At 38.7% G+C, this 26,365-nt stretch overlaps 3 protein-coding genes across 13 annotated transcripts in view; 1 reads left to right on the top strand and 2 right to left on the bottom strand.

Moving 5' to 3' along the window:
- The first annotated feature begins 539 nt into the window (after window positions 1-539).
- On the top strand, window positions 540-5,451 carry LOC114467638 (ninjurin-1). 2 transcript variants are annotated; one of them, XM_028454089.1, is made up of 4 exons: window positions 540-718; window positions 4,134-4,359; window positions 4,813-4,951; window positions 5,057-5,451. In XM_028454089.1, the coding sequence occupies exons 1-4, from the start codon at window positions 656-658 to the stop codon at window positions 5,133-5,135; spliced, it is 507 nt and encodes a 168-aa protein (XP_028309890.1). In that variant the 5' UTR covers window positions 540-655; the 3' UTR covers window positions 5,136-5,451. The 2 variants fall into 2 exon arrangements, with proteins under 2 accessions (XP_028309890.1, XP_028309891.1); XM_028454090.1 differs by having other exon boundaries at window positions 4,816-4,951.
- Window positions 5,452-7,793: 2,342 nt separating this feature from the next.
- Window positions 7,794-16,303, bottom strand: emd (emerin). 2 transcript variants are annotated; one of them, XM_028454072.1, is made up of 7 exons: window positions 16,175-16,303; window positions 15,899-15,977; window positions 14,158-14,253; window positions 11,482-11,516; window positions 10,721-10,746; window positions 10,306-10,377; window positions 7,794-8,463 (listed from the first exon to the last, which is right to left on the bottom strand). In XM_028454072.1, the coding sequence occupies exons 2-7, from the start codon at window positions 15,975-15,977 to the stop codon at window positions 8,262-8,264; spliced, it is 510 nt and encodes a 169-aa protein (XP_028309873.1). In that variant the 5' UTR covers window positions 16,175-16,303; the 3' UTR covers window positions 7,794-8,261. The 2 variants fall into 2 exon arrangements, with proteins under 2 accessions (XP_028309873.1, XP_028309874.1); XM_028454073.1 differs by lacking the exons at window positions 10,306-10,377; window positions 10,721-10,746 and having other exon boundaries at window positions 8,330-8,463.
- Window positions 16,304-19,885: 3,582 nt separating this feature from the next.
- The window catches only part of flna (filamin A, alpha (actin binding protein 280)), a 64,243-nt gene continuing 57,763 nt past the window's right edge, over window positions 19,886-26,365 (bottom strand). For 5 of the 9 annotated variants that reach the window (XM_028453859.1, XM_028453858.1, XM_028453857.1 and 2 more), the window contains 6 exons: window positions 25,331-25,372; window positions 25,092-25,224; window positions 23,440-23,616; window positions 23,152-23,370; window positions 22,853-23,050; window positions 19,886-21,329 (listed from right to left, as the gene is read on the bottom strand). In XM_028453859.1, the coding sequence (XP_028309660.1) occupies window positions 21,145-21,329; window positions 22,853-23,050; window positions 23,152-23,370; window positions 23,440-23,616; window positions 25,092-25,224; window positions 25,331-25,372 (954 nt within the window). In that variant the 3' untranslated portion in view covers window positions 19,886-21,144. The remainder of the gene's footprint in view (window positions 21,330-22,852; window positions 23,051-23,151; window positions 23,371-23,439; window positions 23,617-25,091; window positions 25,225-25,330; window positions 25,373-26,365) is intronic. The other 4 variants (XM_028453862.1, XM_028453863.1, XM_028453861.1 and 1 more) reach the window with 2 other exon arrangements.

Below are 26,365 nucleotides of genomic sequence, written 5' to 3' on the forward strand. Positions count from 1 at the left end.
CTTATGTATTCAGCAGAAAAAAGTGTGTTTGGGGATTAGTTACTCTTTAAGGATGTTTTAAAGGATATTGACTTGGATTCTGCAGTCTTTTTTCACTGCTCATCTTGTGTTCGGGTTATGAAGAGCATTAAAGTGGAGTTCTAGTTGTTCAAAATAACTTCACATCTGGGCTCCGTTTTAGGGATGTCATTCAACACTCATCCAACCGGAACACTAAGAAAATATATACGCACATAAAATAAATAAATAAATACATTTAGGCAGTTCACTTAATAGCTGTTAAGTTTCATTAATTACATCGAACAAATAATTGAGGTATTTGGCGATTTAATGTTACTTTGATCTTCAAAAGATCAAAGTAAACTTCCTTAAATATATTATTGAAAAAGAAGAGAATAACTCGCTGGAGTTAGTACTGAAATGCATTGACTTCGACAAAATTAGCAGGAGAACATCGAGTGCAGTGAGAAAGAAGCTACATTTCTGCCTCATAATTGAATGTCACCAGCACAGGGAGGAGTGATGTGTGCAAGGGAGGGGTCTGCATATGCGCCTGGAAGTGGAGAAGCTGCCTGACCTGTTGGGTTTGTGTACAGCATAAACTTTCTGTAGGACAGCATAGGATTTGAGCCAGGGGCTCATCAAACAGAGGGAGATGGATTATGAGCGCAGACGGGATGGAGAGGACATGGCTCTGAATAAAATGGGGGACGTGGAGGTAAGCAGCTAATTGTCAGGCCTTTACTTTTACCTTCAGAGTTTCATCTGCATGTAAAAGGAGTGACCTTTAAAGGTGAACTTTTTAATCACTTGTTGTAATAAAATATTTGGAGCATTTATTGTAATAATCATTTTAAAAATGTCTTCAATGTGTTTCTAAGAGGAAAGAAGAACTCTTACAGCACGTTCTGTCTTGTTTCTTTCTTTCTCTCTCTCTTGGTGAGTCATCACGTGTTGCTCTGCCACGCCCAACTTTTCTCTGACTGACACACCTGAGCACAAAGACGTGCTTAGACACACCTCAATAGGAACAAAAGTATGACAGTTTCACTTTGCAGCACAGTATCACACCTACAGGTATAATTTTTCTTAAGTTTTCTTTCACAGTCCAAAGCTATTTATGCTAAGATTGACACTGACTTGGATTTATTTAGAGATGGGAAGCTTTTATCACATTCATGTCAGCATTAGAATTCAACAACATAGGGTTTGAGTGATTTTGTTGTTGTTTTGTCAATTTTTGGGTAATTACCTTTGCCAAGGAGGAAATATTTTCAACGGCATTTATTCATTTATTTCTTTGTTTACCTGTTTGCAGGATTAAATCCAAAATATTTTGGATAAAACTTTAACCAAAGATAGACCTTTTAGGTCATGGAAGATTCCATTACATTTTGGAGGGGATCCAGATCATTACTGATGCTGGATAAATTTGGAAAATTGGAATTATCCCAATCTCTCTCATGTCCCGGTTCGGATCTGAATTGCACATTTCTTTGAGATTTTTCGAAAAAAATGTAACTGTATGGTTAATATTAATGGGGATATACATTTCTTCCAAGCCTTTAAAGTGTGAATGATCAAGTCAGCATGATTGATCCAGATAACTGACAATATTGACAAAATAGATTTTTCGCTTGGTGGAACTTTGAGTCTTCTATTCTTGCCTTTGTAGCCCTGTTGAAAATATAAATATATAAAATCCTGATGTCTGCACATGCTGTCAAAGGTCAACACTACAAGAAGTGCAATCATTATGAGACAGCAATGCATGTTTTGTTATTGCAATGAAATAAATTAATTTATTTTATTGCTTAATTGTAAAATCCTGATGTAGTCATTATAAAATATAAATATATAAAATCCTGATCTAGCTTTTATTATGTATTATTATTATAACTGGTCATGTGACATAGATATCTAATATATAATAAAACACTTATTTACTGACCATCACCTCTCTTAGCTGAACTTATCTTCTGATATAACTAGACAAGGCAAATTTATTTGTATAGCGCATTTCATACACAAGGCAACTCAATGTGCTTTACATGATAAAACATTCAACAGCTTAAAATCAATAAGAACATTTAAAATCATCAGTAAAATCAATTAAAATCATCAACAAACACATTACATCAACAACATGACCAAAACTCTCCCTTTCAATCATACGCAGTAGAGAAAAAAAGTGCCTTTAACTTTGAATTAAAAATGTTCACATTGGATGCTGATTTCAGCTCTGATGGCAGTTTGTTCCACTTCTTTGCAGCATAACAACTAAAAGCAGCATCACCATGTTTACTGTGAGCTCTGGGCTCCACTATCTGACCTGTGTCCATAGATCTGAGAGACCTGCTGGGTTCATACCTGACTAACATCTCACTGATGTATTCTGGACCAAACCCATTCACAGATTCAGTCCAAATATGTCTCTATAATTATTATTATTTTTTTTTTTAAGTTTTCCCTGCATTTAACTGCTGCTTAATCATGATGTAAATGCTACAGATTTTTCTGCAATTTTTAAAAAAAATGTTCGAATCATTTTGTGTATTTTTGCTATTAATTCCAGCAAGTTAATTTTGTCATCTTTTTGAATAATGTGTTACGGTTTCATTTATTCAGACAACTTTTTTTCAGGAAATTTACTTTGATCTCAGACACGTTTCGGCTGTCAACTGTCAGTCTTCCTCAAAGGCATCTGCTGATTGCTTTGATGTGTCCTTATGAGTTCTTTCTCAAAGAGAAATTTCATTTCCTGAAAAGTTGCCTGAATAAGCCTTTTCACACTCTGGAACTGCGCTTGCGTGACCTGGGGGGGTCACAGGTCGAGGGGGATATAAACGTCAACAAGCTCGGTTGGTCTGTTGATATTTCCAACCTAACAGCTTTTGTCATTTTAGTCCAGAGAAGTGTATACATCATTAATAATACTCATATTTGGAATCGAGGAGGGACCAGGACTTTCCACTGATCGACCCAATCCGAGTACTTTTATAAACCAATGGGAGCAGCAGTATTGAAGCAAGGGCAGTCACCCTCTCTTCCACACTGATTCCACCTTGTTTACAAAAACACCAACTACCTGGGTCTCCAGCGGGCAGAATTCGGACTCTACTCCGGAACGATGCACATATCCGTGCACTTTTGTAAAACTGATGGGAGAAGCAGTATCAAAGCGACAGACTTCCTCTGCCTCCACACTCCTCCCAATGATGGGACTTAGTCTCTGAACAACAAGCCCCGACTACCAACATATTCGAACTCAGAGAGGCCAGGGCTTTCTGCTGATTGGAGCACTTTTAAAAACCGATGTGAGAAGCAGTATCAAAGCAACAGACCTCCCTTGTTTACCTTCTCCCAAGCTTTTAGCTTATGATTATTATGTATTTTCTATATTTACTTTTAGGCCGTGGTTACTGATACAAAAACTGGCAGTCTATTCATACAGAGCGCCCCTCATTGGCCAGTTTTGGTGACGTGATAGGTGCACCACGTGACCTAAAGTTCCGTCAGTTTTATTTTAGCTCATATTTATTTTTAGCTATCTGCTAACCCTTTTATTTTAGCCCTAACCCTAACACTATTCCTAACCTTAACCCAGGAAATACCCTAAAATGTTTATTTTTTTGTACATGTATTTTGAAAGGTGGAATTTGCCATGTTAAATATGTTGAAATGAAAAAATATATATGACAAAAGTAGGACTCGAACTTACGTTAGCAGAAGGAAAGTGAGTGCGGTGCCTTGGACCACAAGGCCATCCTGGCACAGTGAAACAAAACAGGTACATTATGCTTATGTAGAAAAGGTCCAGTAAACATATGCTTTCGTATCAATTGACACTTCGTTACCTTTATTATTGTTAGGTTATTTTTTTGACTTGTGTAGTTGTTTTAACAACTGTAAAGTGTTTTTGAGTTTTTGAAAAGCGCTTATAAATAAAATGAGCGAGAGAGAGATTTCCGAAAAGTGTGAAAAGGCTTACAAATGAAACCGTAACATACTTTTGCTGTTGTTTTGTGTATTTTTCTGTCACTTGGCCCCAGTCTGTTTTATATGATGACTCAAACCCACCCAGGGGGCTTCATGTGTAATCTACACATTAGTTACTGTGGTGTGTCTGTTAGGCCCGTTCTGGCAAAGTGCATAGGCGCCTGAACTTGAACCACTACGCCACAAAGAAGAGCGCCGCTCAGAGCATGCTGGATGTGGCTCTGCTGATGGCCAACTCGTCCCAGCTGAAAACGATCCTCTACGTGGGGCCTCGGTACCGTTTCTACGTCCCACTCATCGTGCTGCTGTCCTTGTCTATCACCTTACAGGTCATTGTGGGGCTGCTTCTTATCTTCATTGGTTAGTGACACACGCACGCACGCACGCACGCACGCACGCACGCACGCGCACACGCACGCGCACACACACACACACACACACACACACACACACACACACACACACACACACACACACGTCATTTAGAGTGGACGAAAATGACCCGTAGAATTTAAAACCTTAAAGTTGAAGGAGGAACAGGTTTGTTTGTCCTCCAAATAGTAAATGCACCAAACTCTAAAAATACACAAAATGGCAACAAAAACACACAAAATTATTCCTTAAATGCACAAAGTGCCATCCAAAACACACAAAATGATCCCAAACCCCCACATAACAACAATAAACATCTTCGTTAAATGAATCTTTGACAGTTGTTTGATATCTGCCTTTAAACGCTAACAGCTGCTGTCTCATTGTGCCTAATATTGGCAGAGTAATTATTTTTTGTCTGTTTTTGTAACTGTGCGCAAGCAGTGAAGTATGATCTGAACGATGTGAGGAAACATGCCAAACTGGACAGGATGAACAACGTGGCCACTGTGTTCGTCTTCTTCACTGTCCTCATCAACATCTTCATCACAGCTCTGGGCTTTGAGGGACATTCTCTAAGGTACGCGTCCACATACACTTTACAACAACGCTGCTCACTCATCATATGCTCATCGTATGCTCTCCTGTGGTGGGTTTCCTTTTATTAAATCTCACTCCCTCACAGGCCGCCAATGCCCCCAACAATGGCAGAAGCTGACCTGTCCCCTCTGCCCGTGGACATGAACATCACTGGTGGGATCTAGACTGGTTTCGGGACAACTTCTGTGCACAGCTTCCTGTTCCTGACAAACACTGACTGGGTGGATTATTCTGATCAGGAGAACTTTAACCAATCACAGCACGGAGTAGGAGTTTATGGGATCGTCACCACAGCTTTCAAGTGTCTCGAATAAAGACATGGGACGTTAAAAGTGGAAGAGACGAAATAAAGACTTGCATTTCATTTGGAATGAATAAAACACAGTTGACGATGCAAGTTGTCGAAGTCAACAATTTACCCTCCTTTGTATATTTAAGACTTTCCGTCAACATCAATGTTTAATGAAGCTTTTATTTGAATTCTTGTTTTTTTGTTATGAAATCACACAGACATGTTTTCAACTCATTCCAACAAACAAAATCCACATTGTAATAAAAAAGAAATGCAAAAACAATTAAAAACAATGTGCATAGCTTCAAAATATATTTCAATAAAAGCTAAAAGTAAAGCTTATTCCTTATTTCTGGAAATGCTGTTTTTTGTTCAGGCGAAAGATGGAGAGTAAACAGGACTTTCCATTCCAAGTGTTCTGGTTTTTAACCAAAGGCACAAAACATTGGAAAGGTTTAATGTCTGGAGAAAGTATTAGGCATTACCAGTGTTTGGAATAACTGCGTTTAAAATAACGACGTTTGGTAACGGCGTTTGTTTTTCAGTAACGGGGTAATCTAACTAATTACTTTTTACGCCGTTATCATTACTGAACATTAAATGTGGTGCGTTACACACACACACACACACACACACACACACACACACACACACACACACACACACACACACACACACACACACACACACACACACACACACACACACACACACACACACACACACACACACACACACACACACACACACACACACACACACACGCACACTGGATGAAGCAGCAGAGATGGTGAGCGTGGAGCAGTCTGATGAAAAGTTGACATTTTTAAGGCGATACAAACACTACTTTAAATTAATTGTGGTCAAAGGCAAGAACGTGCATGTGAAGTGTTCATTATATCCAGGAGTGAAACTTTGTTCACATCCGTTGTAAGGAACTCAAATTTAATGAAGCACCTCATGACACATGCATCTAAAAAATGTGAATTCTTTGACATAGAGCAACTTTTTTTTTTTTAACAGTAACGCAAATAGTTACTTTCCTTGGTAATGAGTTACTTTTATTATAGAGTAATTCAGTTACTAAAGCAGTTACTTTTTGGAACAAATAGTAACTATAACTAATTACTTTTTTAAAGTAACGTTCCCAACACTGGGCATTACTTGCATGAATTATCAAGTCCAAAATACTATTAAATTGTAATTCAGTAATACATTTAATTTAGTCTTTGCTGAGCAATTTCTCTCCAATATGTTTTAGGCAATCTTAACTAGAGTTTTGCTGACTGTAACACCATATTGCATTCTCACCTTAAAATAGTAAACTCTTCCCCACCCCTTCCATTGTCCTACCCTGACTCCCTCTTTCCTATTCCCTTCCCCCTCACCAAGGTGTAACACTGCCCTCACTTTTTATGTTCTCTGTCTAATAGTTTTTCTTACCCTTCCTTATGCAGGGTTGGTGATGGTAACAATTATGCAATAAAATAAATTAATTTATTTAGTAGCAATAATAAAACATGCATTGCTGTCGCGAAAAGGTTGAACTACGAATGTTTACCTTTGACAGCATGTGCAGACAAGGTGAAAAAAAGAAATATTAGAGACAAATTTAGCTCCGCAAAAACATTCCTTCACAAAGAAAATGACTGAACATGTCTATAAACTATTAATGTTCTTCATTCAACATGGAAAAAAATACTTACTGAAAAGAGAAAAGCTTAAAAAAAAATCATCAGCTGTACTATAATAGTTCATTTACAGAGTAATTAAACCTGACGTGCACCTATAGACTGGAAATTTAAAAAATGCCTTGATTATGGGCGGGGCTACTGGAGGCGGTAACGCTCCTTGCCTTGGTTGCCAACTGCAGTAAAACTACACAGAAGAAGAAAGAGAATGGTTTCTTCCTCTCAGAGCCCTCACTGAGCATTGATTGACAGCTCCATGTCGAACTGTGCAGCACTGTGGGGGCGGGGCTGCTGTTACTGGGTGTGTCTTAACTACTCTAGAAGCAACGACCATAATCAAGGCACTGTTGGCAGTGTCTATCCATACGGTTGCCCTATCAATATACCAATATTCTATCCGTACGCAGCACCCCTCATTGGCCAGTTTAGGTCACGTGACTAAGACTAAACCTAACCCTAAAAATTGTTGTGATATAGGGTTATAACCTAACCCTACCAATAGCACCAGAGGTTGTCCGTACGGCAACTGTACAAATAGTCACTGTCTTTTTTGTTTCCCCCTAGTAGCATGTCAGCAAAAACCTGGGGGTGTACTGACACTTTAACAGCAGCCCCCGTCAAAATACTTTGATAAAAATGTCATATCCAAATACATTTGTCTTCAGCAAAATAGAAAACGTTTTTTGGGTTGAGTTACTCTATTATATGAATGCGTTGTTTTTAATTCATTGTTTGATTTGAGAATCTTTTACTAATTAGTGAACTTGTTATTGGAAGTTTGAAACTTGGTGATGGACGATATGATTCAATGTTTTTGGAAAAGAAAAAAGACAAAAATATCAGTTGGAAAAATAATCATGCATTTATTAATCTTTAACTCTCGGGACACTTACATATGTATTTAGTACAGTAATGTAAAAAAATTTAAACAAATCATAACAATCTAGTGTGTAGTAGATAGTGTGTTTTAAAAAAAATCTGATCGGAGGTTTTAGGGGGTGAGATAACCCTGCAGTTCTCACCAAATCAACAGAACACTTTCTTTTCCATGTATTTACTAAAAAAAGTTTTTGGCTAAAAGGAAGGTTATTTACAGTTATGCAGTGATAGTTTGCATCACAGCAGGAACAAAGCTGGTTGGTCCTGAAGCCAGTTTAAAAAAACCACTGCCATTATGTTTTTAAACCAGCCAAAGCACTGCTTAGGAACACATTCTTTAATTTGTCTTTGGTCACTCTTTAAAACTCAGTAGAGGATATGGGTGGACTCTAAAAGGCTATAGATGTTTCACTGAAAGGAAAATCATGTTACAAATCTGGGGAACCGTCAGCGTTTTCCAACGTGCGGTACAGAAGGTAGTATAAGGCGAGTGCAAGCACAGCGAGGACCATCAAGCCTTTAATGATGGACCACAGAACGCTCCCGGACTTCTTTGGTGCAAGTGCAGTGCGGGCAGTGGGCGGGGCTGCCCTGTGATTGGCTGCCCTGTGGCTTCTCTCTACAGGAGGTCTGAGAAACAGGAAAGAAGTGAGACATCACACAGAGATGGGTCAGAAAAATGATTGCATCTGATCTGAGGGTCACATGATCAATATTCATGTCAGCATTACATTATTGAACAAGCAGAGCTTCAACACAGCAAATAAAGAGTTTATGGTTGTTTTGTTTGTCATTTTGAGTCATTTGGTGTATTTTTGTTTTCATTTTTGCTTTTTTGTACTACCTCATCCAAAGAGTAAAAATTTTCATCAGCTTTTATTTGTTTGTTTGTCTTTTAGCAGGAGCTGAGAATGTCAAGATTTTTAAACACAAGCTGAAAATGTATTTATTTAGTCTGATTTCATAATTTTATTCCTTGAATTGTTTGATATGTTACATCTTTTATTATTGCTGTTTTTCACTTTTACTGTTTTATGCAAATTTTCATGTTTTATAATTAAGTCAGGATCACTTTAGTCAAATAGCTTTATTTAGGCTCTGTTCTGGGTACTGTCTGCCATTCCAGCAGCTGCGTGGAAAGCCCAAAGTGAAGGGGGCTTCCATGAGCTACATAGAAAGGCATATACAGAGAGCACGGTCAGCATGACCCCCTGGAACAGAAGCACGGGCGTTAGTGTCAATTCAATTCAACTTTATTTATATTGCGCAAATTACAACAAGTCATCTCTACGTGCTATCAAAATATAACATTTGCAAGAAAGTGGAAAAAACCCCAACAAATCCACATGTAGAAGCATCAGCGACAGTGGGAAGAAACAATAGGAAGAAATCTCCAGCAGAACCAGGTTCAGAGGTGGCAGCCATCTGCTTCGACTGGTTGGGGTTAATGGACAGAAGGAAGAGAACAGAACAGGATAGAGAGATAGAACATCAGAGTGTCCTGGATAAGTTGAGTGGTTACCATCTGTTTAGTTAGACAGAAGAGGAGGAGCTAGGGTGGGGGTGAGTTGCGAGGCGTTTGCGGATGAAGCTTGTGGAAGGAGGCGCGTTTGCAGTGGTTTAAATACAGCGCAGTGACTTACTCTAACCAATGGGAAGCATAGAACATGATCAGCTGGATGATTAACTGATCAGGGAAAGTCTACTGTCAGCTGGTGGGGCTGGCTAGCTTGACTTCTGTGCCTGCCTAACGCGATGCTCTATTTCATAAAATATTTACTTCTCTGCTTTGTTTTTATCTCCAACTCTCTTATTTCTCCGCTTTTTAATTATTTATTACATTACATTTTTAACAAATATAGACATTAGGCCATGGAAGATTCCATCTGGATCAAAATGCTGATTCTGAATCAGTTTGAAAAATCATCATTGGTGAAATTTTAAAAAGTTATATCTCAGTTCATAAGAGGCTGATCTTTATGAAATTTAACTCAGTTATGTTGGGTTGGTTCCTTAATTACTCCACTGAGTTTCATCGGGATCGGATCCGGATTGTGTTATTCATTGCAATTCTTCCAAAAAAATGTGTGTCCTTGATACATTGTGACTTACTGTATGGTTACTGATGGGGGTATACATTTCTTCCAAGCATTTAAAGTGTGAATGATTGTTACTATGATCAGAATCATTGCTCCAGATAACTGACAATATCTGGAAAAGAGGAGATTTGGTGCTTAGAGGAGGTTTCACTCTATGAATGTGACAATTTTGTGTATTTTTAGTTTGTTTTTTTGAAAATTTTGTTTATTTCTGTCAATTTAATGTTTTTGTTGTTGTCCTTTTTATAAGTTTCTGTTATTTTTCTTGTTCTTTTCAGTAAATTTCTGTAATTGTACATGTTTTGACTGATTTTGTGCATTTACTTCAGAGGCCACACAACATTGGAACCATGTCCATTGTGGAGAAACTCACTGAGTGTTGTTGTCTGATACATCCTCTTCTTCAGGCTCAGCAGGACCTCTTTGCTTCAGATTATTGCTGCTCCTTTAGTGGACACCACATGCAAAGTTCAGTCAGAATGGCCTCGCTTAACATTGAACATGAAAAACATCTTTTCTTTGCACTCAAAGAACTATTATTAATGTTCTAAAACATGTGGTAGCACAAATTATGTGATTTCTACGCGTTTTAAAGAAAAATAGTGACATCACAATACATTTTTTACCCATTTTGTTGAAATTTTGTTGCCAACGAGCGCACAGAAAAAGTTTGGGAACCACTGGATTTGAAAAAGACGAAGTAATGCAAGCGAAACAGAAATATGTAAACATGTGTGAGGGTGTGTTTTCAAAGTGAATTAGAAATAAAAATTTTAAAAAGTACTCACATATTTGAATATTCTTCGTGTTTCACCTGTCAGAACCAAACCAAGGTTGTATGTGAGGTAGGGATGTAAAGATTGATCGTGAGGCAGTTAAAAAATCTATTCAAAGGTGTCACGGTTCACATCGATACTCTGAAATTGAATCGCAGGACTTAAAAAAAAAGATTTTTTTTTCTGAGAAAGGTGAGAATGAAAGAACTTGTGAAATCCAAGGTAAGAGGAGCACAGTGAGGAAAGGGAGAAAGAGAGAGAGAATGAAAGCCATAGTTTGTTTATTTATATTATTTCTTTGATATGGGATTTGTTTTAAAGTCCAATTGTTAAGGCACAAAATACGTTTTCATTTGCACTTTTAAAAAGAAAAGGAACTATTATGTAGTTTTGCATAGTTTACTGTAGAGCCAGAATTTAAATTAATAGGCTTCTTCTTCTTCATTTGTACTATTTCTTTATTTATTTCATTCAGGATTTATTTTTAATTAAATTGCATTGTTTTGCCTAGTTTATCAAGGGATTCTGTTGACAATGAAAGATAAAAGAAAATAGTACAGTATTTTTATTTTTATTTTCGAAGAAAAAAAAACACTTTCAGTCATCATTTGTCTACAGTCTCATTTTGTAAAATAAATTGTGAATAAATCGTATTGTGAATCGAATCGTATCAGGAGTTGAGTGAATCGTCACATCCCTAATGTGAGGTTTTTCCCACATAACACTGAGTGAGTAAAGTTAGACAGACAGACAGATAGACAGACAGGACTCACCGAGCTGTGGTAGGTGATGTAGGTCACTTCATCCTCTGTAAACAAAGACCACCAATTACACACATTCATGCTTTCTGTGTGTGTGTGTGAGAATGTCCGCATGCTTATGCTTCTGTCCATTCACTCTTTTCATGAGATCTATGTCTTCTAAGACTCTTATTAAATAAATAGTCTCGGCTCGAGTCCGGGCGGCCATCTTAGAATATGTTGTCACATAAAAGGAAAGGAACAAAAGGAAACAGTGAGGAGCATATTATGTTTAAAAAGCTGAGTTTTGAGATGGGATTTGAACATTGAGAGAAACGTCCCTCCATCCATCCTTTTTCTGTCCCGGAAGCGGGAGGAAGCGAAAGTACCTGGAGAAAACCCACGCAGCACGGGGAGAACATGCAAACTCCACCCTAGGGCTTGAACCCAGGACCTTCTTGCTCTGAAGCCGACGTGCTAACCACTAAACCATCGTGCGCCCTGAGAGAGATGTAAGGAGCACATTTCCAGGGGGGGAGTGATCCAGAGGCCGGGACTGTAGTCCCATGGTGGATAGGTAACAAGCAGGAGGAATGGCGAAAAGAGAGGCAGAGGAGGACCTGAGTGTACGGGAGGGTGAATAGGACTCAATGAGATCAGTGTGGTAAGATGGGGCAAGATTATGGAGGGGTTTGAAGGTGAGGAGCAGGACTTTGAATATGATATGGAATTGGACCGGGAGCCAGTTAAGTTAAGTGAGCACTGGGGTGATGAGATGAGGGGGTACAGGAGATCATTTTGGAAACTGAATTCTGGACAAGTTGCAGTTTATGAAGGGAATTGGACGGTGGACCATAAAGGAGAGAGTTACAGTAATCAAGGTGGGATGTGATAAGTGCATTGACCAATATGGAAGAGCTGTCCAGGGTGAGTGATGGGCGAAGACGATTGATATTGTGGAGATGGTAATAAGCAATCCTGGTGACGCTGATGATATGAGCAGAGAAGGAGAGGGAGCAGTCCTGGCCAAGAGCTACATTTGGACTCAGAGATGGAGACTGATATGGCTTTGTGTCATGATTACTGTGTGGTCCCTCAAACAGGAACAAGGGCAAGTCATTTTGTAGACGAGAACGAAGCTCTACGTTGCCAGGTTAAGGAGCTACAACAACAGTTGGAAGGCCTCAAACTTCACCAGCATTTTGGGATAGCGCACCTGTCTGCATCAGATGATGGTGTGCAATTTTATACAAGGTTTTCATCTTTCAAAAGTTTCATGGCACTTTGGACATTAATTGAACGTGCTGTGATCTATAAGATGATTTGCATTACAGCGCCAAAATAGACTCTGCCAGCATCAGCACAGTCCAGCACCCACCAACGGTACGCAACAAATATGGTAACAATTGTTGGTGTCTGCTCACCAAGATCCTCTGTACCCAGCAATGAGCAATATATGTCTGTGTATGTGTGGTGGGCATCTGTACACATTTTACCCTTAAGCACTTTGAATGCATTTTTTTGTACAAAAAGTGCTTAATAAATAATTATTATTACCAATACTATATAGTTAAATTATATACATATATATTAACTATATATAATAACATATTAACTACATTGTAGTTAACTTAACTATATTATTACTATGACCATAATGTGCCCACTCTGTAAATGCTCATCCCTAATTTCACCTACATTGCTTTTCTTTTCTCTTCTTTGTATTCTACTCTTTTTAATGTATTGCACTGTTTTTATTATTCTGTTTTTATTGTAAAGTGTTCTTGGATGGCCTGAAAGGTGCTTTTAAATCAAATTAATTATTATTAAAAATGAATTATTATTATTAGGAGCTGTAGGCCTAATAACTATGGCATCTCCCTTGCCCGAAGAAAGCACAGAGCAAATAGTTTCCAATGAGTTGCATTTGGTGATAGCACTCTGTAATAGTGTATTTAATCATTTAGCCCTTGGTACATTTTAAATTGTTGGGTTCATTTCTTTTTATTTTTTTATGTATAGATCTTATTTAAAGCTTCATTTCACACTCTTTGCATATTGTTGGCTTAAAAGTAGTGCAATAAAAATACAGATTTTTCCCTAACATGATAAATAATCGTGATTACGATATTGATCAAAATAATAGTAATTAGAATTTTGGCAATTTGACGCGGCACTGAGCTGGAGAAGCCACGCCTCTAGGAAGCTCTCTGCCGTGATTGACATGTGAACAGACACGCCCATGAAGGTGAGCAGTTCAGCGTCCTTAGCGCAGTGCTATGTATGTACCGGTGAACGCCCAGCCCCCACGCTCTGTCTCGTGTTTATAAAGCAGCATGAGCTCCGCTACGGAGTGGGTGGGACGTCCTCTGGCCCTATGTCATCAGACACGCCCACTCACTCAAATCAGCCTGTTTGTGTAGAGTTGCTCAGAAAATGACTTTTCAGAGGCTAAAACTCTGGAAAACAGGCGAGTTTGGGAAAATAAATTTCAAACACTATGTGTTTGAGGTTCTTAGAACAAATGGAGATGGGTGAAAAATACCATGACATGGGACCTTTAAGGCAGCTTTCTATAGAAACAACTAAAGAGTGGATTACGGCTGTTTTCTGCACTTGGAGACTAAAGGCATTTTAGAAGCATGAAACCACACAAAGCATTAATATAATTTATGTTTGCTGTCCTTAGACTCATGCACAGCAGCCTACCTTCCTCTCTGTAGTAGGTTTTATCAGAGGATGGCTTAGCTGCATCTTCCTCCATGGCCTTTTCCAGCTTCCTCTCATACAGCCTCCTTGTGGAGTCTACATACAAACAGTCAAGAATCAACAAACACATCAACGCTGCTGAGTCACAATAACATTGCCACATGAGCGAGCAGTAAACTGGTGTTCTGGTTTGACTTGTTTTTGGATTAACTGGTGCTTGCGCTGAACTGTTGGATACAACTGGTTTACAGTTGAAAAATGCAGTTTCAACACCTGGTGTGATATTGTAGATAAAAGTGTAGCGTAGCTTCTCCATTAGGTGGTCCAACAAAATGACTATGCTGTATCCAACTGATAACGTCTTTCAACAGTGATGCATCAGGCATGACCGTTTTAAACATTCTAGCTTTGGCTCAAAGCAAACCAGTCACAACTTCCCTTTTTCAATTTCAATTTTAAAATGTGTTCAAAAAAAGTTTTAGGTTTTATAATTTACAAATCTTAGTTCAAAATATTAATCGAATGAAATGTCTCAAATGAAGGCGACGTAAGCCTTTTTTTTTTGACCTGATAAGATGTTTTTCTTACGAGTCAGTTTTATTTTATTTTTATTGTACTTAAAGATCTTTTTTTACTTGTTGTAAACCATATTGGTAAGGCCAATAATTTTGTTTACTTTGAGTAATATATCGGTGATTTTACTCCTAGACTTAAAAAATGTTACTAGTAAAACCCAAAGCTTTACTAGTTCTAGTACTAGCAACACAAATTGTTTACTAGTAAACAGTTTGAATTATCGATAAATAGATGCATTTTGCTATACTAGTAAGGTCTACTTACACACTGGTGTGCCAAAAACCTTTACTAGTAAAAGAAAATTGTTGTTTACTCATACTACGTGTACACTCAAAAATCACATTAGTAGTACTAGAGTCAACTGTTTTTAGTCTACTAGTAAAGCTAAAAGATTCACAAGTAGTACTAGTAGACCTCAATTAAATATGAAACATTATAACCAAATCCAGCTCTCTAATTGGTTATATGTGAAGCCAATGTGAAGCCGGATATAACAATAGTTAAGATCTACTAGTACTCATCTTTGTACTCAGTTTAGGTTTACTAGTTTGTGAGTACACTTTACTAGTGAAGAAAAAAATATCACTACTAGCACTGGTGAAGCAAAATGTGTCCCTAGCATAAACTGTAAAAAGAATGAAAGTGATGTCCTCCACAGTTCCCACTCAACACTCTGAAGCCAAAATAGGGCGCAGCCATCTTGCAAATTTGACGTCATTTGGAGCCAAAGTCAGCAGTATGGTCCTGCAGGAGGAGCCCTGGTGACATTATTTAAATCAAACTTCTCAGAAAAATGAGCATTTAAACACAATGTAGGGTAATAATAACTAATGATCACAGCAGAGTTTAGGTTTGGAAAAAAAATATGTGATGAGTATTTTAACTTTATATAGGTTTATGACCTATAATAAAGCTTCACTTTTGGACGAGCTTGTCCCATCCATTCTTTTTACAGTCTAATTCAGGCTTGGCATTGGATTTCAAAACCAATCAGGGTCCTGGATTTTGTTCTAATCCCTCCTACTTTTATATGCATTATTTCTAGTAGTACCACTAGTTAATCTTTTGGCTTCACTAGTACTACTAGTAGATTAAAAACATTCTGCTTCTACTACTAATGTGCTAGTAAACAAAAAAGTGAGCGTGTGTGTGCGCATGCGCGTACCGACTATGGGTCCGTGTTTGATTCCGTACTCCGTCAGTAAGCTGCTCAGCTCTTCTTCACTCTTCTCACTCAGAGACATCTGCAGATTAAAACAGTTTACTCACACCGACACAAAACAACTCTCACTAAGGTTTTAAACGGTTTTCTAAGCGCTCCGCACGCGCCGTCACGACGGCACACGCCACAACCGTCCGTTCACGCACCGCCCGCGAGCCTCCGTCGCTAAAAGTCACATTTGAGGAATGGAAAGAATAATATTAAGGAGCTTTAACTTACCTTGAAACGCACAGAGTCGTAAAGCTCGGCAGTGAAGGGCGTGGCCCGAAATGAAATGTGACCCGAAGAACGCGACACGCCCACTCAGCGCTCCCCACGAGCAGCCGTAACTGTAGGTGTTGTGCCAAAATGAGTAACCCCGGCAGAAGGTGATTTAGGGAAACTGGAGCTACATTGATTTTGAAAAAAAAAAACTATTTAAATATTTTTTCATAATTTTAATGGGTTTTTATTTTTTTTTAAAAATGTAAAAATATATTTAATCAATAATCAATTACCACTGAAACAGTTTGAGAAGGTGTCCTATTTGTATTTCCTCTGATTTGTCATACTTGAGGTACAGCCTGAATAGTTTATTGGTATATTATTAATGTCTATTTTTCTGTGTGGTGAGGATTTAAGGTTTAGTGACTATACACACAATCATTTATTTGGCCACACTGGTGCACTGGGGACCTATGCCATTTTTACTCGGTGTTATGTAAAATATTGCATCAAGAGAAGTGTCATCAAACAACATTTGATAAAAATCAATTAAAATTTAAATAACATGTTTTTGTCAGACCAAGTGTTGTACTATCATCAGAGGAGATAAGTGGAGTATTTTTGGTGACAGTGCAGTGAATATCAGTGATGTTATAAAGGGTTTTCACCTATGTCATGTTCTCGGAAGTAACCTGGATGCGCGGCCATATTGGAGGCACTTGGAGGTAAACAGTGTGATGGATAAATGTCAGAAACTACACAAAAGCTCCTCAAAATGAGTTGTAGATGCAAAGGCATACAGGGAAGGACTTGGAAAAGTTACGGTTTATTGGTGGTGCACATCCATACGAGTTGCCTCCCTCGTCTGGGATCAATGACCCGGAGAATCTTCCGTCTATTGCGTATCCTGATATTGTCACCTACCTGGTTTTAACCCTAACCCAATCTGGCTCATCCTTTTGATAAAGATCAGACTTTTTACCTGGAATACAATGAGAAATACAGCACATTTTAAGAACTGTGATGCTACTGTAGCAGGCTATTAAATGTGATTATATTAAGGCAATAATGCCAAATGCAGTAGCTTGATATAAATTATATTCTTATTATCACACTAGAAAATTAATTAAGAGCTGTTGCTATCAACAATATCAAGAAATGGGCCGAACAAATTCGGATGTTGTCCAGATTTTTGCCTCGTAGATCCTGGTTTAACGTCGCTAACCACAAGCGCCTCCTTTCCTCTGGTAACTTTTGACATTGTTCTCCCTGATTTGTTCTAATTTTTGGCAGTCTATAAAACTCCAAATGTTTTTCATGGTCTGAGCAATTAGTACAGCCAAAAACACGGTAATAATTCATCATTTCCTTTCGTTCGACATTCAGGATCTGCTTTTGTTATCTGCTGAGTACCTCCAATATGGCGACTTCTGGTTTGATGACGCGCCATGAAAATCCATCCATCCATCCATTTTCATACCCGCTTATTCCCCTTTAACAGGGTCACGGGGGTCTGCCGGTGCCAATTTCCGGCTCTCATAGGGCGGGGGTACACCCTGGACAGGGCGCCAGTCCATCACAGGGCAACACAGACACAGACAACCATTCACTCTCTCATTCACTCCTATGGGCAATTTAGAGACTCCAATCAACCTTACAGTCATGTTTTTGGATTGTGGGAGGAAGCCGGAGTACACGGAGGAAACCCACGCAGCACGGGGAGAACATGCAAACTCCACACAGAAAGGACCCAAGTCCACCGCAGGGCTTGAACCCAGGACCTTCTTGCTGTGAGGCGGACGTGCTAACCACTAATCCACCGTGCGCTCCATGAAAATCCTCTATTAGATATTCTTGTGTCGGAAAATTGTTAATAGTCAGCAGAGACTTCAATACTGGATGATAGTGTTTTCCACACATGTGGACCATGAGTTTTGTTCTTTGTCTCAAAAATAAATGCACACGTGGGCCGATCCACAAACACAACTGAATATCTACAAATAATAATTAATGAGTACACACACATACATCTGAAAAACACGAGAAAGTCTGAAAATTCACATGAAACTTATATTTGTGGATTTGAAAAACACGTGTGAAAACTGGGGATTTATTTGTGAATATTTCTGAGACAAATCTCTCCCCATACTTATGTGAACTGTAAAGTTCAAGTTTGAATGACAATAAAGAAAGTCGAAGTCAAGTCAGATTCTTAGTCATTTGAGCAACTGTATTTTCTTTTTACATTGTATTCTGGAAATAGTTTACACAAGTTCGCCTTTTCTTATTTATCAGTGGATTTAAAGTCTTATGTTGACAATGTTACTCATTTAAGTTCCTTATTTTGATTAAGTAATGTTTCACTTCTTTGTCTTGAATCATATTTAGCCTAATATAAGAATTTAAATGAATGCATGAATGTTTTAATTTGGTTTAAAAACAAGAAAAAAATATTTTTTATTCATAACATAATTTATAATAGGCTGAAGCTCAATGGCTTGCCCGTACCATCATAGGAATAATCAAGCAAATCAGAACATACATTACTGATGTAATTATAGTAATTAAACAGTACATTGTATTACATATACAGAACAGTAATTTTAAATCCCCTAAGTTGAATACAAACAAGACACTTCTATTCCCCCACAAAACATATTTTCTAATGTTTTAAAATATATGATAAAATTCAGAAACTTTAATGTAGATGATTTACTAAAAAGCTGATTGGAAGAATCACAATATCCTGTTTCTTTAACCTTATAGCTAAATTGAGTTTTTTTATTTATTGGTTCACAAGTGAAAAATTCAGTAAACAAAGGCTGTTCTTATTTCGGTTTTGTATGTTCTGTGTAAGGCTTTGAAATAACTATCATCGATTACTAATACTTTGATAAACTCTTCCAATTTCAACATTATTTAATTTGAATTTTACTTCAATGTCAGCCATTATATCTCCAAACATACATTTAGTTTTACTTTAATGATAGCTAGGGTTTTTATTTATTTAACTTTGATTTCTTTAGTTTCCCTCCCAAATAAAATACATGTGTGATCTGCAAACATATTTTAATGCATCACTTACTGTCGGGATCTACTGTGTATACATGGTATGTCTGGAACAAATGTGTAAACGTCTAACTGTTAAAACGACAAGTGCACAATGAAAAACAGTGAGTCAAAAATGCAAATCGAAAGGGAAAATCAACAAAGTTACGCTAAAAACACACAAACCATTGTTTCCTGTTATTGGTCATTATTCTAATGATAATGTGGCTCTCATAGCTGTGCTACAGTATATGTAAACTGGAATTTCAGGAAACCACTCCTTTTACTGTCAATTTAAGGTTGTCTTGTGAACAGGGAAATTCAAGCATGTGGTGCGAGTCTCAATGGTTTGTATTTTACCTGAGAAAGTGGTCGTTTTTATCAGTCTACATTAAAACAGGCTTTATTTATGTATTCTATATTCCATTATTATAAAGAGTCACAACCATTTTAGTTGTACAGCGGCTCCTGGAGGTCGTTCCAGAAGGGCGTCGACTTCCCCAGCCCAATAAACTGTACATTCCAGATGGAAAGTTCAGTTTAGCAGTGAATGTTTGGTTCAGAACAATGACGATCTTTATGAAAGGACTGAGGTGAAAACACACTGAATGGTTTTGTTTTTGCTTGAGTCAGTTTCTTTGTGGAACAAAAAAAAAAAAAAAAAAAAAACTCAGGCTGGCAGAAAAATACTTAGACAATTTTATTGTGTATCAAAATACTGTCTTACAATCACTTTAAGCCTTTTTTCATTTTTCTTTTTCAGACAAAATTCATTTTTTTTGTTCAGGAATATAAATCAGCGTAGAGCAGGGAACCAGGAAGCACATGGGGCTGGTGTGGGTGTGGTCAGCCACAGGGAAGCAGTGGGATACTTCACACTGAGCACAAATCAGAGCAACACAAGCTTCCTGCTTTTGGTGATCACAAAATAAGAAAAACAACTTCATCGTCTCCTTGTAATCCTTCCCATAGGCTCACAATGAACTTCCCTTTTTGAACCTTTCAATCGACCAACACTGTCCTCCTCCCAGATACTAACGCACCACAAAGGCCCAGAGAGAGCGACGCTGTGTGTGAGTGGGAGGTTTGTGACCTATGATAACCTGCGGCACATCCACAAAAACAACAGTTTCCAAGCAGTGGCGTAAACGGAGCACGTGTGAGGCGGTAAGCTACTGTGAAATGAATCTTTTCACCTGAAAGGAGCTCCCTAATGCTAAAAGTGCAGGCCAACTCTGTGCTAGCATGTTAAACGACTCGAGACGAATCCTCTCCATACACGGGATGCTGCTCTAAATTCTCGCATATAAAGAGATTTTCAGGTACCACAACTGAAGCGGTGAAACATTTTGAGAATTAAGACTTGTCGTTAAAAACAAGAAACAACATGAGAATCTAAGGCTTTTTTAAGTTTACATTGAGAGTGTTTGTATCTTCATTATTTAGTCTGTTGTTACAGTAGAATCCTTTTTTATTTCCATATCAGGACAAGAAGTGTGGCTTCATTTTCCTCCTTACAACCAAACTCAGAAGGTGCATCAGGGCTTTGCTTTGAGCCCAATTCATAAACATCATCAGCGTAAAATGAAACACACTTCTAATCAAAGCAGGGGGCACAGGTGTGCTTCACTAGGCTAATGCTATACTGACCCTTTATAATGGATTTACCAATAAACAACAATTGCAAACAGTCATTCTAAGTGGTGCTTTATTCTAAATGTAATAAAAGGATGATTTCTTTTTTCTATCTGAACACATTTTTAAGACTTTGGATGAAGCATTTATTATTTATTCACTAATGACATATTTAAATGAGTAAATACGACGTGGGAGGGATGTGTCGCTGTAAACATTTGCTTTTAAATTGGAGGAAAGGTGAAAAGGTTTCAGTTGGTTTTTAACAGTGGTATACATTTGTGATGGGCCCCCCTGGCTGTTTACACAGCGATGTGGTAGGGGCTGCCCGGGATGTGCTCGTCGCCCCACTTCACCACCAGGACGTACTCGCCCTTCTCCTTCAGCTGGTAGCTGACGCTGTACTGGAGGTTGCCCAAATGTTTCACCAGGATTTCCTCACAGGGAACTTTGGGACCGTCCACGCCAACCAGGAGCATGTTTCGGCCTGCAGGGGGCGGTAAAGGAGATGGGCGTGGGCATTAGGAAAGATACTGTACATGCAACTTTTGTCCACCTTTGACGGCCCTCAAAACAAACAGAGTAACTTCAAAAACACAACAAATGAAAACAAAAAATCAAATAAATAAAGATACACAAAACGACAAAGAAAACACACCAAATGAAAAGTTAAATACAAAAATACACAGAACGACAAGGAAAAAACACCAAATAAAAAACAAAACTACAAATAATAAAAATACATAAAACGACAACAAAAAGACATTAAACGACATGGAAAACACACCAAAGGTAAATTAAATTCTTTACGCGGTAAGTCACCATGGTAACTTAGCCTGAACTGCTAACCTCGAGGGTATTTCATCAAAGTGTTCTTATGAGAGCTATGTCAGGGTTTAAAAAATTGCAGTAACTTACAATTCAATAATATTTTATTATATATTTATTATGATTTATTAGACTTATGAGTGTTTGATGAACTCAGCACTAGACATTAAATTCAAATGAACGGATACCAGACGCGCACAGAGCACGGGAGGTATGCACACTAATCCCCTCCCCAAAAGCAATAGTGTTCATCAGGAGCCTTCTCTCTGCCCTGTGACTGTCCTCGAGCAGCCTCTCCCTCTAAACCTGGTCGTGAGCAGGTTTGTGTGACAGACTGCGTTACTGTGACAACTAAGGTGTTTTTCTCTTGATGAAAGATCATTCCAGTTAGAACCCGGTTTAACTGATCTCAGGTAAACCTGGAAATAACCATAAGTTAGAAAATACAAACATGTCCACCTTTTGATGTAGGCTGAGCTCTATGAATGCAACCTGTCCCTTTCACAGGGTTCACTAAAGTCCTCAAAAAAAAAAACCAATCATGTCTGTGGGAGTCTGTGAGTAATTGAGAATGACTATGTGAATAGAAACATCTGTGCTGTAATAGTTAAACTGATCAGAGTCTCTGTTTATTCTGATGAATAAGTATTGTATAATCTTATTGCATTAACAGTCATCAATTTCCGCATTCATTCCATTCTGCTTTTGTTGCAGCAACAATGTAATCCTTCATATTTTTAAAGAATTATTCGTCAAATGTGACAAATTGCTCTGCACAGTTTCTCCATGTTTGCGATTGGTCAGATGTTGTAATCTCCACCCCCGTTACTGGAGCGCGCACGTACCCAGGCTGAAATCACTTGGGTTAAGTGAACGTGTTGATAACTTGTTTCATAGTACAGCTACTCTGTGATGGAGAATGTTTGGTAAGATGAAGCTGAGGGAGAGATGTTGGGGTATTTTCAATAACACACAAAATGATGATAAACCATAAAATGATGGCAAAAACGCTAAATTATGACAAAAACACATCAAATGAGGGCCTAAACACACAAAATTACGACAAAAACACACAAAATAAAAGAAAAACACAAAATAACATGTGTACACAAAACAAAGTGAGAAAAAAGAAGTAAAAAAAGACTAAAACCCTTTATAGTGTTTGTTTCCTGCTGTACCAACCTGCTTTGCTACAATCAACAGTGAAGCTGTTCTTCTGACCGATGAAGCCCTTGGTCAGGCCCAAGCCCTTTGCCACCACTTTGCTCGCGTCAGATTTTGTGGGCGCCGCATGCTGAGATGAGCTGATGGCGCGGGTCACAGGGTCCACCATGACAGAAGAGGTTTCATGCAAACTGTGGCTTGACACAAGTTTAGAACCTAGCAGACAGTGCAGGAAATAAGGGACTGTTAGCAATGTGCAGATAGCGAGCGAGTGAACCAGTAGCTCTTGTTGGAGCACAGACAGAGAAAATTCTCACCAGTAATCTTTGCCTTGAAAGGGCTTCCAACAATGTGATAAGGACCGCCATATTTAATGGAAATGAGATAGTTTCCAGGTGCCATCGGGGTGTAGGTGACCCTGTATCCCTCGGGGCACTCAATGCAGTCCATCTTCACCTTTGAAGGCCCGTCTATAGTCACAGCTAAAGCTCCAGGGCCGGCGCTGCTCGTGTTCACCACAAATTCACAGGCTGTTCCTGAAGTCAAAGATGGAGTCGTTTAGAAAACACCAACATGTTGGTCCTCCCGTTTTACGCTTCTGTTACCTGTGGTGCCTCCCTCTAACCCCGGTCCATAGGCCGACACCATTCCAGGGTCTCCACTCTGGCCTGTTTCTCCAACTCGGATCTTAAAGGGACTTCCAGGAATGTGGTTTCCATTAAACTTCACGTCAATCAGATACAGACCATTCTCTCTTGGGATAAACCTCACAGCATATTTATCTGAAAGAGCAAAACAAATCATTTGGTCATATCGCACCATCTTATTATGTTAACACCATCTTTTCATATGAAAGAAACATTGCCGATATCTGATCATTAAAGTTCCAAACGATGCTCAGTTTGTCCGTAATCTTAATCCAGGTGCCAATATTATTCTGCATGTTTTCTTCTTCTGAGGAAATCCTACTTCTAATGCACGAATGATCCCCAAATTTGGCACAAAGGTCCAGTCACATACAGGCCAATCATCCCAAAGGTGGCACACAAGCCTCTAAAGTTTAACACTTTTAAAAATTCACGATTAATCAACCATATATGCTACAGATTAGAAACTTTAACCAAAATGTAGCCCCAACACTGAATAAACTTTGGTACATTTAAACCTATTTGAAATTATGAAGTCCTCTTTTTTATCAAAAACTGTAAAACTAATCTCCTCCACACAGATTTTTGATTTATCAAAAATTGAGCCGTGACATGAAAATTCTTGCAAAATACATTTAAAGAAAACCACTTTTTAAAGCCATTAGAGATGGGTTAGAATTTTATCTGAAAAACAAATTCATGCATTTTTTAAGCATTTTGAATTTCACTCTTATGTGAACAATTGGAGTCAATGGAAAAAATGTCATGGAGCCATCGTATTGTTTTAATGACTGAACATTGCTGTTTGAAGTCTGCCTTTAAACGCTAACAGCTGCTGCCTTGTTTTGCTTAAAATTGCCTGGCCCTGACCATCACTGCGCAGCAGCTATAATTAAACAGTCATTTTCACTACAGCCCATCAGCAAAGATGCTCATGGCTCATAAGCGACATACTGCAGCTGAAGCACACAAAAGTTTGATTTCTAGAGAATTACACAAGGAGAATATTTGCCTTCCATGCTCAGATTCATAGCGTAGCATGCTCTATACAGATTTTATAGTGTAGACTGGACGTATCTTAAGTGCTTCAAGAGCCCCTCCCATAATCAAGGCATTTTTTAAATTTTCCCTTTAGTGGCAGGTCAGCAAAAACCTCATTTTGTCAAGTTACAGAATAATAGTAGATGAGTGTTGGTGCCAAACAACTGATGTCTCCGGTTAAATGAAGAAACTCCATTTACAGAAATCTTCTTGCAGTGATCTGATACACACTATGGAGGCATATTTGAGAGCAGATAATGTAATGATGATGATGCAATCTAATTGTAGGCATTGTCCATGAGAGCCATCAGCACTGCAAGGAAGCTGAAGCAGGCCATGCTAGACCATTTTTCTGCATTGCAACCCATATATGGTCATTCTCTCAAAAGCAGACCGTAAAAAAAAGCAACTTTAACGTGCAAAAATCTAACAAAGATGGACACAATCATATAAAACATTTAGTGGACGCACTAATTATTAAGGCATTATTCTTGCGTTAAGCATCAATATGAAAAATGTTGTCCCATACACTTTAAGAGTTTAAAGATTCTGGGATTGATGCGGTTTACCTTGGTCTATCTCGGTCACGCAGCATTCCTCCAGCGCTCCCGACGGGCTGTGGACTTTGGCGTCGATCACACCCTTCGCCCCGTTAAGGCTGACGGCAAACGATGCCGGCTGATTCACCTTCAAACCCGACTCCTGCTCCATAACACAAACTCACACCATCAAAGAATGCATCACACTTTCATCGCTTTCATCTGCAGTCACACGCACTGCGATCTGATCTGTATCTAAGGTGGCTTACCTGGAGGTTGCTAATAGGGTTAAAGAGGAGGGCAGTGGGAGGCTATAGGAAGCAACACACACACAGACAGACAGACAGAGAGAGAGAGTAGTGTGACCAAACAAAAGGAAGAGAGGGTGGATGTTCAGCTTTTATTCTAAAAGTGCTGGTGAGTTGCTTTGAATCATTACCAGGGTTCTCACCAGGAATTTTTCACAGCATAAGAGATCGCTTAGTGCAGCCATATGGCAGGCACGACAGCTGGTAGCGCCAGTGTTGTAGTGTGGTCCGGGGGACAAGAAATAACATTTTATTAAAAAAACTGATTTGAAAAACCACAGGGCGAATTTGCTTCAATTACCCATGAAAAAGCAGCAAAGGAAATTCAAATTTAAATGATGTATTATGAGACCCGCAGTAAACGTATTAATTTTATTTGTTTTATTTAGTTGATTGTTTTTGTTTAGACAATGAAGCACAATAGTTATATTGGACGGTGATTATGGGTTACAAAGTGGAGGATCAACACAGGCAACATCGGGGCAGCTAAGTGAATGCAGGGGTCCTAAGGTGAAGGCGGGGGCATCCGAGCAGATCACCTGCAGTAAATAGACGGTGAGGCTGATTTACTTGTTTCTTGGTTATGCAGATCAAAAAGAGAGTTAAAACTACCCATGCGTGCCCGGAAGTCCCTTTTGTGACCAAGTGTGCAGCAATTATTACGACAGTACTGATTAAAAAAGGAAAAAACTAAAGAGTCACCGACATCACAGCGAAGGGGGCCCCTACGCTCAAATGCGCTAGCGTGAACCCTGAAATTACTGTTAGGAAATTATAGAGAGGAGAGAGAGATAGTGGAAGCAGCCCATGTCAGACCTCTTTATCCCTTTAGCAGCCCATCAGTGTGTGAGCAGCAGTAGGAAGCTGTTGGCAGCCTTTAGAATGAGGCACGAGAAACACACACAATCGTCTGATTGATCCCAGAAGCCTGAACACTCCTCAGCAATGCAGCAGCAGCACGAATCCTACAGCTCATCAGTGAAGTTCACTGAACAG

This window comes from Gouania willdenowi, chromosome 7 (genome assembly GCF_900634775.1).
Source record: "Gouania willdenowi chromosome 7, fGouWil2.1, whole genome shotgun sequence".
Taxonomy (NCBI): domain Eukaryota; kingdom Metazoa; phylum Chordata; class Actinopteri; order Blenniiformes; family Gobiesocidae; genus Gouania; species Gouania willdenowi.

What these genes read in the sequence shown, in the direction of transcription:
- LOC114467638 (XM_028454089.1), top strand. Translation starts at nt 656, where the DNA reads ATGGATTATGAGCGCAGACGGGATGGAGAGGACATGGCTCTGAATAAA. An exon ending in ATAAAATGGGGGACGTGGAG is followed by an intron (nt 719 to 4,133) that starts GTAAGCAGCTAA and finishes TGTGTCTGTTAG; the next exon opens with GCCCGTTCTGGCAAAGTGCA. An exon ending in GCTGCTTCTTATCTTCATTG is followed by an intron (nt 4,360 to 4,812) that starts GTTAGTGACACA and finishes ACTGTGCGCAAG; the next exon opens with CAGTGAAGTATGATCTGAAC.
- emd (XM_028454072.1), bottom strand. Translation starts at nt 15,977, where the DNA reads ATGTCTCTGAGTGAGAAGAGTGAAGAAGAGCTGAGCAGCTTACTGACG. An exon ending in CAAACACGGACCCATAGTCG is followed by an intron (nt 14,254 to 15,898) that starts GTACGCGCATGC and finishes GTTTGTATGTAG; the next exon opens with ACTCCACAAGGAGGCTGTAT. An exon ending in AACCTACTACAGAGAGGAAG is followed by an intron (nt 11,517 to 14,157) that starts GTAGGCTGCTGT and finishes CTTTGTTTACAG; the next exon opens with AGGATGAAGTGACCTACATC.